At 41.0% G+C, this 10,340-nt stretch overlaps 2 protein-coding genes across 2 annotated transcripts; one reads left to right on the top strand and one right to left on the bottom strand.

Moving 5' to 3' along the window:
• Nucleotides 1-199: 199 nt before the first annotated feature.
• Nucleotides 200-4,381, bottom strand: wbp2nl (WBP2 N-terminal like). Its single transcript, XM_005737966.2, has 8 exons — nt 4,224-4,381; nt 3,622-3,730; nt 3,365-3,503; nt 3,097-3,189; nt 2,658-2,858; nt 2,101-2,217; nt 1,559-1,635; nt 200-1,463 (listed from the first exon to the last, which is right to left on the bottom strand). Exons 1-8 carry the CDS (start codon nt 4,280-4,282, stop codon nt 1,407-1,409), a joined length of 852 nt encoding a protein of 283 aa, XP_005738023.1. The 5' UTR covers nt 4,283-4,381; the 3' UTR covers nt 200-1,406.
• A 1,869-nt stretch (nt 4,382-6,250) lies between these two features.
• LOC102206388 (zona pellucida sperm-binding protein 4-like) lies at nt 6,251-9,731 on the top strand. The gene is made up of 12 exons (XM_005737965.2): nt 6,251-6,622; nt 6,730-6,854; nt 7,045-7,165; nt 7,396-7,530; nt 8,001-8,173; nt 8,361-8,440; nt 8,509-8,642; nt 8,716-8,899; nt 8,981-9,125; nt 9,213-9,282; nt 9,361-9,495; nt 9,587-9,731. Exons 1-12 carry the CDS (start codon nt 6,421-6,423, stop codon nt 9,712-9,714), a joined length of 1,632 nt encoding a protein of 543 aa, XP_005738022.1. The 5' UTR covers nt 6,251-6,420; the 3' UTR covers nt 9,715-9,731.
• The last annotated feature ends 609 nt before the right edge of the window (nt 9,732-10,340 follow it).

Below are 10,340 nucleotides of genomic sequence, written 5' to 3'. Positions count from 1 at the left end.
TTTCAAGCCTATACAGCTTGGAGTAAGACAACATGCATGAAGAGGATGATGTGGACAAAATACTCATTTGCCTAATAATTCTGCACTCCCTGTAAAAAAATGATACTCTGTAAAATTTCTTTTTGTTTGTCTGAGGCTCTATTTGATTTAAGATCTATGACATAAACATGTCATAAATAACTGACTGTTTAAAAATGACTGAAGACAAAAACGGGGGAAATTTAATAATTGACATTTATTAGATTTTTGACAAATTCAGCAAAAAGAATAAGAAAAGAGATGTTAATATACAGGCATTTGATTAAATCTACCTAAAAAAACAAAACAAACCTCTAACCACCACAACTATGCGCAAAAAGACCTTCAAACGGGTGCTAAATGATGCACACTGAGCAGAATCAGGGATAACAGTCTGCACTCAGAAGCTTCACCTGCAGGCAAAATACTGGTGAGCCTTAAATCAGTGCAACCTGTAACCTCACACTAGGTTAATTACTGAAGGAGAAGAGCTCTGGTTTCAGCTTGGCTCTGCACAACACAACAGAAGCTCAGAGTACAGCACACAAGGTCATTCAGATAACCCCGCAGGTGACCTGTAACGCCGTTATGCAAGGCTGAAATATTGCACATACACAGACTCGTTTCATAAGAAATCTTTCTGAACAGCTTTCTGAACATTACGCAACTCTTTTTGATAACCACCCTGTAAAGATACTCAATTAGAACTGGGAGTTTAAGGTCATACCATGAATGAAGTTACTTAGACTGAGTACAGGATCATACTGGTCACCAGTCTGCGTGTCTGTGCGAGCCATAGTATGAGAATCAGTCAGTTATTGTGTCGCTGAACATAAATGAACACAGTTCTAGTTTTTTTATGTGGGAAATGACTACAAAGCTATAATGGGGAAACACAATGCACTTGCAATCATACATAACTGTTCTTAGTAGAAGCTAATATTATTAATAATTACATGAACTGCAATCAATAAACGGCTACAAAATGTTTTGGTAACAAATCTGTCTTTAAAAATACATTCTCCAAATCCTCCCCCCCCCCTTTCCAGCTGGGACACTGCACGAGTCCCTGCGTAGGTGCTGAAGAATCAGACAGAAAAAAATGAATCCCAACTGTTGCTTTACAAGTTGTCCACCATTTAAATGACTTGATGTAATATGGAAAACACTAAAACGTCATTAGCTGTTCCATTTATAGTCCTTCCCAAAAAAATTTAAAAAACAATCTCTCATTGGGAAATTTTAATTGACATCTTTTTAACCGCTATATTAATTGCATTACCTTATTGCAGTCTACAAAAAGAAAAAAGAAAAACCTCACTTTAGAATTTATTTAGGATACAGAGGATGCGAGAGAGGAGTGTCTTGGAAGTGACGTTGCCCACGTTTCAGTTGTTTTTCTTTTCAGGGAAGTTTGAAGAAGGTGCGTATGGTGGAGGTCGCTCCTGCACGCAAACCCAGAAGATGGTTTAATATGATTAAAATGCCATTAAAGAAAAAGTCACATGTTGCTGAGGTAAAGACATCCAAAGCAGCTTACCATGGGCATGTAGACATTGTGTGGATTGCTGGGATTGTAATATGCGCTGCCTGCTGCTTCAGCCGCCTTGGCGTTACCTGTGCATAAAATGGCAAAAAACAGGGAGATGAAGACTGAGTAATGACCGCAGAACATACTCTAGAACAGTTCCTAACACTGTAATGAGAAAAGATGCACAGAAGAATGCTTTAGTAGTCACATGAAGCGCAACTGAAAACTTCTAAGATCCTCAAACCTAGAAAAATCTATTGGCACAAGGTGATGAAGCACAGACTGATGCACAGAAGGTGACGCTGTTTTTAACCGAAAATCCCCAAAGTTGCTAGAAAAACAACAACATGAGGGCGAGAAGACTGTTTTATTCCTTGACATTTTTATCTGTAGAGAAGGAGACATCAGCACCCCCCTTTTTTCTTTTTTAATGGCGTGCTTTGAAGTGATTCATGTTGAGGCAGACAGATCCGATCTGACAAGTGCAGTGGCACAGAGGAAGAAAAAAAAAATAGGGAGTGAGTGAAAAAAGGAGAGTGAGAGAAACAGACCTGGAGGTGGTTGTGGTGGTGGTGCTGTCCAGTTCTGAGAGGGTGCAGCCCAGTTTTGTGGTGGCCCAGGGTACGGGGGAGGAGGGGCCATGTAGTCAAAACCAGATGGGTACATTCCTGGAACACAGATGGCCAACAGAATTTTTTTTTTTTTTAAAGATGCAGTTTGAAGGTCACAGGGGGTTGCAGCCTGTTTGTACAATTATTTACACAATAAAAAAGATAAAGAAAAAAAACAGGACACTGACAGAGAGAGAGGGACAGCATGATTTGCGCCTCGAGGGTGCACATTTTTAACTGTGTGCAAAGAGGCAAAAAAAAAGTGCGCTTACATACAGATGCAAGAAAACAAGGCTACAAACTATAAGCACTTTTATTGATTATGAGGAAGAAAGGAAAAAAGAAAGTGAAAGAAATCTACAAAATAAAATGCAGAACCTGGAGTTACAACTGCACTGACTATAAGCTAGATTTTAAAAATCCCTACTTATGTTGCTGCTGGTCTTCAGTTGAATCAGACATTTAAAAATAGACCTACAGACAGCGAGACTGTGTACCTGCAGCAGCAGGTGGTGGATAAGAGTAGGGCATGTTCCCAGCAGCAGGGGGAGGCCCCTGGTAGAAGCCATTCTGCTGGGGAGGTGGTGGGTAGGGATAGCCCTGAGGAGCAGGTGGAGGTTGGCCATAGCCATTCATCATACCAGGTGAAGGGTAACCGTAGGCAGCAGCTCCATTCTGCACCGGAGCGCCACGAGAAGCTGGAGCACAGAAAGAATAAAAGTGACTTTCCAAAGACTCCAGAAGACACAGAGTTATCTGTATCGTAATTTCCTTTATTTCTATAAAGCGTTTAATCTTTAAAGTTTTTGTTTTTTTACTGCAACTGTACCATGTTTTTAATATAGTAGGACTGCTACTTTGGTAAAGGGTTTAGCTACCTTAACACGTGTTTCCTGGTTATAAAGAAAAGGTACTGAATTAAAATGGCATACGAACCATTTGTGGCCAGTTTGAAGAGATGCTGTCCCAACTCTATGGCTCCTCCACTGGGGAATGACATCTTGAAATGTGCCTGACCCTCCCAGCCACCTGATTAAAAAGTCAATTCCCTTTAGAGCAAATACAGAAAGCTGCCTTTTTTAAGCAAAGTAAAGTTCTGAAACTAATACACCACAGTTTTCACTAATATGGGTTCATATGAGATTGTTTTAGAGACAGACAATCAAATGATTGTGACTAAGTGTAAAAGCAAAAGGCTTCCTACCACCGGGCTCAGCAGACACTGTCCCTTTAATGTAGTTGGCTGCAAAGACTGGCTGCTCAATGCTGCAGCCCTTCATCAGGTAATAGGGGAACATGGCTGAACCCAGGCAGTCCTTGGTGTTACTGGATACAAACACCAACTGAGCCGGTGAACAAGAGATGAGGCAAAAAGATGAGTTACATAAGGATACACGAGCACATGAAAAGCAGCCGTAAACATCACAGGAATCTTTTGTTTATTGATAATTTGGGTAGTACCCTGTATGGTGTGAGGTACACCGTGCCCTTCTTGGTCCCCTTCAGCAGATCTGTCTTGCAGGTGACATCACTGAATGACAGCTCCACATTCTTGCACTCCCTTAAAACACTGGATAAAGATGAGGCAAATGAAAATTAGGTCACTGCTTACAGTAACTATAAAGGAGCTAAAAAGTATGCTAACATGTAGAAATTGTATTTCGCAGCAGCTAGAAAAAAAATTGCTTTACGAAACATGCAATGGGAAGACATTTGTGTTTTACAAGATTTCAACATCCTGACAAAAAATGCTGCCAAAACTTCCTGTTTGGATAGTCTGCTAACGCATCTTGCTTAAACCACATTATGCAACGATTTTAAAGTAAGGCCATTAAATGTCTCGCCGTTAAAAGAGCACACAAAATACACAACGCCCTGAAATATACAGTAAACAATAAAACAGCTAATGCTAACATTACCTAGGCCAGCTAGCTGGAAGCTAGCAGTTGGATAGCATTGAGTTGACTACGCATTGGAAAGTAAAAGGTAAACAAGCCGAAAACAGAGGCGACAGTTAGCTAGTTAATACAATTAAACACCCTGACACTAGGTAATACCCTCACCTCTCTCCGTTGTTTATCAACACGTTGCCGTTATGCGTATGATTTCGATTCAAAGCCATGTTTACGAGCCGTCCTACGCTCTCCTGTTGCCTATGCTTAATGCTAAAGCCAGTCTATCAGCCTGACGGGAATCACCCAGAAACGTCACGAGCCTTACGTCACCACGCCGTCTGACAACTCGTGACCTGCCGTGGGACTGTAAACAATATCCACACGATCAAACAGAAGAAGTGTCTCACACGATCCCAGTAAAAGTTAGAAATATTCAGAATGGTTTCTGAATAAACGTGTGTTTACGCTGGATTGTTTTTCCCAACGTATTTTCCCCGCCACCCATCCGTTTTGGATAGGTGTAACATTTTTTTCTAATAATGTAAATTATAAATAATCGAGTAAATTTGACGATGAAATGAATAATTTGATTCCAAGTTATCACAGTCTTTTTCCGTCAAGTTTTAATATATTTTATCTTATTTTATTTATTAATTCCTTTACTAAGAAATTCCTTTATTTATTTATTTAATTATTTATTTTCTTACTTAGTTTCAGTTAATTTCCAGACTGGATTTGTTCGTATTCATTTAGTTTTATCTCTGAAAATCCACTGGTTTTTTTGTTTGTTTGTTTTTTTATTTGTCTTGTTTTGTTTTGTTGGTTTGGTTTTTGTTGTTGTTCCTATCCGTTATCATTTACTAATTCTTTGCTAGCTCATCGGGGAGGGGAGGGGGGGTGCTTTGGTTGTTACTTTTTTGCTAACGTGTAGTTTTTAATTCACCTATTTTTCCACTCCTTTTACTTTTTAGTGTAATTTAATGTAGGAATTCTGTAGATAAAATAGAATAATATTACAGAGTTAATAATTAGCTATTGTTTGAATGTTACATATACAAACAAGTGAATCAAGCCAACTGTTCATCATTTTATTGATAATTTGAAATAATATAGTTACATATTATGAAGGGTGTTTCCGGGATATTATACAAGGGAAAGCACAGATGGAGAAACTCGTGAGCTGCCCTGCTCCCTCATATAGATATATTACTACATGAAGTACTGCCGCTATTTAAGGCATAATCCTCTGTATTAATACGCAGTTTAACATCAAAATGTGCGTAAGTAATTCAAGCTTTTATGTTCTGTTATATTTCCATCCAAAATACAATGAAGTAGACGTGCAATGCAATCAGAAGTACTGTTTTTTTTAACCAGGTATTTTACATTTTTACTTTAATATAGTAAATGTTACAGTTACAACATTTATCCTGCAAATTATTACAAATTAATTTACAAAAATTAGGTTATTTATACAAAACTATGCATAGAGTGTAACCGATTATTTCCCAGTTTCTCTTTTGCTGTTGTTCTATTTGCCCCCTTTTGTATTGGCTATATATCTGTTTCTCCCGGTGTATATAAACTTGTTGACAATAAGGGAAATAGAAAAAACGACAACCATATCCACGCAGGCAACATCATTATAGCAACTGCCGAGATCTCTCCCTGATTCTATGTACTACACTTTCTATACTGTAGCCTTTGAATGGGATAATTAAGGTTTAGCTAAATTAAAATTAGCTTGAAAGCTGCACTGTGCTGGAGTCCAGCTAGGTCTGGATTAAGATAACTAACTTCATTTAAGCCTGCACAGAAAATCAGGTCATTTATTGCAAAGCAAAATGTTTTCAAAGCAAACACAGCTGGAATAGAGCAACAAAATGGGCATTTCCTTGCAATTCTGACAGGATGAGTGTGTGTTCTGATGGCAGTGAGTAAAGGTTTAAGACTGCTTATATAATAACTGGGGTGGGTACAAGCTTTGCCATGGGGAGAGCGAGAGGGGGGTGAGGCCAGCGAGTTATGCAATGCTTTCATTTAATGGCCCCCTTAGGATAGAGTTGGCCGTGCATGCGCTCAGTGTGATATTTAATATTTAAACGTTGACCTTTTTTTTATTAATTACCGGCTTTATTCTGTGGCCGCGTGCACGTCAGCTTCTGTAGCTCTCGGTGCGCGCAGGCGGGTGACGCTGAGCAGGTCTGCGACACCCTTTAACTCTCTGCACTGCACTGGTCCCCGAGCCCGAGGAACGCCATAGCTTTAAATTAATTAACACTAATTAACAGCTGTCACGTGACCGTCTCCAGCGCCTTAGATAGGGCAGGATGTTTCTGCTGTTAAGTTTGCAAACTATAGCGAGATGAATTATCGTTTTATAAAGATTTGCGCGACTCTTTTACTTTTCACCGTCATGGCTCGGCGCTGCGTCTGCCTTTCCTCTGATCACAGGAAGAAAACACTCGAGCAGAGGAAACAGCTCGCCATGCCGCGAGTCACCTGCTCTCTCCGAGGCATCAGAGCTGTGTTTGGTCCAATGGTGAAAAACAATGTGTACGCCAGAGGTGAGGTATAGGGCAGCGGGATGTGAGGAAGATGCTTGGTTCATTTAGTTGACCCTCATCTTTTGCATTGATCTCAGACCATGTGTGTGTGTGCTTTGTTTCCTTAGACGTGACAGGGGCCACAGTCCCAGTGCCTCAGTATGAGAAGACCTGTGGAGTGCAAGTGGCTAGAGTGAAGAACCAGAGCCTCTCGTTTTTCAGCAGATATGACAGCTGCTTTGTCCATGTTGAGGTGTGAATCCTGCTGCAGAGTTTACATGAAGGAAATGTATGGGATTGCCAAGTAGGGCCAAAAATAATGCAACTATAGTATATTTACTATTAAGTTTTAATGATTGAAACCAATGGAGGTAAAAATGAGTTTACAATCTGGATGTATGTCACTTCTTGACAGCCATGCTGCAATAACCTTTCATCCTCAGGGCAGCAAAGTCATCATCCCGCTGCAGGTCCAGCTGGCAGGAGAGGATCGATGGATCTGGGTCAACATCAGCTGTCCCCTGATAAAGGCAAGAAGTGAGAGGACCCAGCCTCGCCCAACACGTGAGTGGAGACAGCTGATTGAGCTTGACAAACTCACTGACCCAGTTGTGTCCTGTATACCTAAAATCAGCTCTCCTTTTTCATCAGTCAAAAGTCACCCTGGCACAATTTCCCTATGGAGCCAAGTTTAGAGTGTTGTCTTGTTGTTCTTGTAATTACCAATACTGGGTAGGAGTCTGCACAGTTCAGAGTGACGATCTAAGACATTTAAAAACAGAACTCTTCTCCAGCATTCCCTGGAAACTGTGACATTGAAAGAGCTCTTCGAGTGGACTGTGGCCACCAAAGGGTTTCCAGTGATGTCTGCTACAAACTGGGCTGCTGCTATGATGCTCGTGATTCAGCCTGCTACTACACACTCAATGGTAAGATCTGTATTTTCCCCTCCAACCTTTCGTCTAAACAAGCAGGGCTGCTTCTAGGACTCTTAACCCCTTAATAACCAGTCGTGTGGGGGGCTTAAGGGAAATCAGAAATATCAGAAATGGATACCTAATCAGAGGTTTATGTATTTTGACTGTGGACAGACCTCCTGCCAGTATATGCGTGGCCTTCATTACAAAATGCAGTCTTGTTACCACTGTAAATATGTTTGGTACTACAGAGTACCAGGTACCAAGCAGTACCAATAATGTTTGGCACTGATGAGCAGTAAAATGACATCTATAGTTGGCAGCAGAGCTTTCAATACATGCTAATGCAGTATTCAACATTATGTAGTTATAAAGACAATTATGCAGAGACGAGGACAAAACAGGGTTTGTTTTTGGGTTTTTAAATTTGTGTTTTACTCAAAAAACAACTATGCAACATTATCCTGTTTGACTCCATCCAGCCTGCTCTCTGGACGGACACTTTGTGTTCTCAGTAAACGCTGCAGATGCACACACGCCCATTGATCCCAGCAGCCTCATTGTAAAGGATCAGCCGCACTGTCACCCTGTTGTCACAACCCCAGATACTGCTGTCTTCAAGATAGGAGTCTCAGACTGCGGTGCAAAGAGGAAGGTAAATATTATATCTAATATTTAGATTGGGGTATCATCCTAATATTTTTGCACAGTTACACAAAGCCAGTCACAGCATTGAGCACAAGCTTTCATTTAGATGTGTCTGTGGTCCACCATGAATTTTCACATCATCTTCTTTTCTTAAACCTTTTTTTAAATTTTTTTTAAATCTCTCCGGCTTTTAGGCAAATGGAGATGTGGTGATCTACGAGGTGGAAGTGGTGGAGCTACATACAGGAAATGATGGGAAAAATTCTCAATTTAGGTATGGAGATGGATACATCTTCTTCTAGAAGACAGTACTGGTGGTGATGAATGTTTTGGGGTTTTTAGTCTTCAGGTCCAGTGTGAATACGACTCCTCTGATCTGAAGCGTGCAGCAGAACTGCGGTCTTTGTATGCAGTGACTAATCCACCACCTGTCATTGCACTGGGGTCCATCGGAGTGCAAATGAGAATAGCCACAGGTACTAAAATGGAATGAAAAGGCACTTTGTATGCAAATGACAGCTGGTGATGTGTATATGTTTGTTGCTGCAGATGCATCCTTTACATCCTTTATTCCCGAGGAACAGCTTCCACTGACTTTGCCCCTTCGTGAAGCTGTGAATGTGGAGATTTCCATCGTGCAGCCATCTCCAGATCCCACACTTTCCCTGCGAGTGCGAGACTGCTTTGCTTATCCTGGGTCAAGACACTCTGTGTGGACACTTCTCTATGATGGGTACGTTATTAACCCCCACCCCTCAATTAAAAAAAACAAAAATTAAAAATATAACAGCACAGTTTTGTCCCTTTTGTACAGATGTCCAAATCCTCAGGATAATATGAGAAGCTCTGTCCCTGTGGACCAACAGGGGAAGACCACATCTCACTCACAAGTCAGGAGGTTTGATGTCAAGACCTTTGCCTTCTTGGACCCCAGCACAGGCCATCCAAGTCCAGAGGAAGTATGTTTCATCAGATTATAATATTTCAGCAACGCAGCGTTTTGTTTTTTTCCCCACAGACCTGGCTATGTGTTTTCTCTCACTCAGATGTACTTCTATTGTTGGGTGGAAATCTGCACGAATGACGTTGACTGTGCGCAGCGTTGTACCTTCATTTGTGAGTATACCACAGTACACTTAATGTGCTGTTTATTTTTGGAATTTTTAAAAAATCTGTCCTGTGTCCTCCCACAAGCATCTGAGGGGGAGAGGCCGAGAAGAGAGGCCGCATCTCAACCCCACCAGCTTCAACTGGTCTCTTTGGGGCCACTGCAGCTGGTCCAGAATAACACTGAAGCCGAGAAAGACCCCTGCATGAAACGGGAAAAAAGTAAATCCAGCAATACACCAAACTAGAATCATTACATGAAAGAGTATGAATGACACTCTTTAAATAGAATCTCTCACCCTCTCTTCCTTAGTGTTTCAGGTGATCGTATACATCCTGTCTGGTGTTGGTGCTGGCCTTCTTGTGGTCCTGCTGTTCATTGTGTGTTCAAGCATCAGGAGAATGCAACGAGCACGTGACGAACAAGATGCATCTCAATAAATGTCAATTTGTCCATATGTGCATTTGTTTTGGTTTTTTGAGCTTAAGGCTGAGAGCCAAATGGCAGAAAAACTGGACTGGAAATCAGTAACAGCAGATCTGATGGGATGCAAGTGTCTATAGCAATCTGTAAAACACAGAGCAGGCTTTGTCATGGTGTGAGGCCATCACATTTTGATCCACAATGCAATTCCATGTGAAACCAACTAATTATTAACAGCATGACAATGAGCCCGAACACACTGCCAATGCCGTAAAAGTGTAGCTGGATAGAAAAACACACAGTGAAACCACCAGCCATGGATTGGCCTCCCCAGAGCCTGGGCCTCAACATTATTAAAGCAGTGTGGGATCCTCCTGATAGAGAACAGAAATAAAGGCAGCAAACTTCCAACGAAGAGCTTTGAATGTCTTTCAAGAAGTCTGGAGAACTATTTCTGAAGTCTACTTAAAAAATGAACAAGAAAGCTGCCCGAGAGAGTTCTGAGTGTGTTGGGGAATAAAGGTAGTCGCACCAAATACTGATTTAAGCTTGTTAGACGTGAACAAACTCTGTTATTGCCTCATGTACTGTATTTGTTTGCACTTCGATAAATTACTGAACCCATTTTTCTTGAAAAATATCA

Source organism: Pundamilia nyererei, unplaced genomic scaffold, assembly GCF_000239375.1.
Source record: "Pundamilia nyererei isolate P.nyererei 1_Seehausen unplaced genomic scaffold, PunNye1.0 scaffold00081, whole genome shotgun sequence".
Taxonomy (NCBI): domain Eukaryota; kingdom Metazoa; phylum Chordata; class Actinopteri; order Cichliformes; family Cichlidae; genus Pundamilia; species Pundamilia nyererei.
Note: the sequence above shows the minus strand (reverse complement) of the source record. Positions and strands in the feature narration are given on the sequence as shown.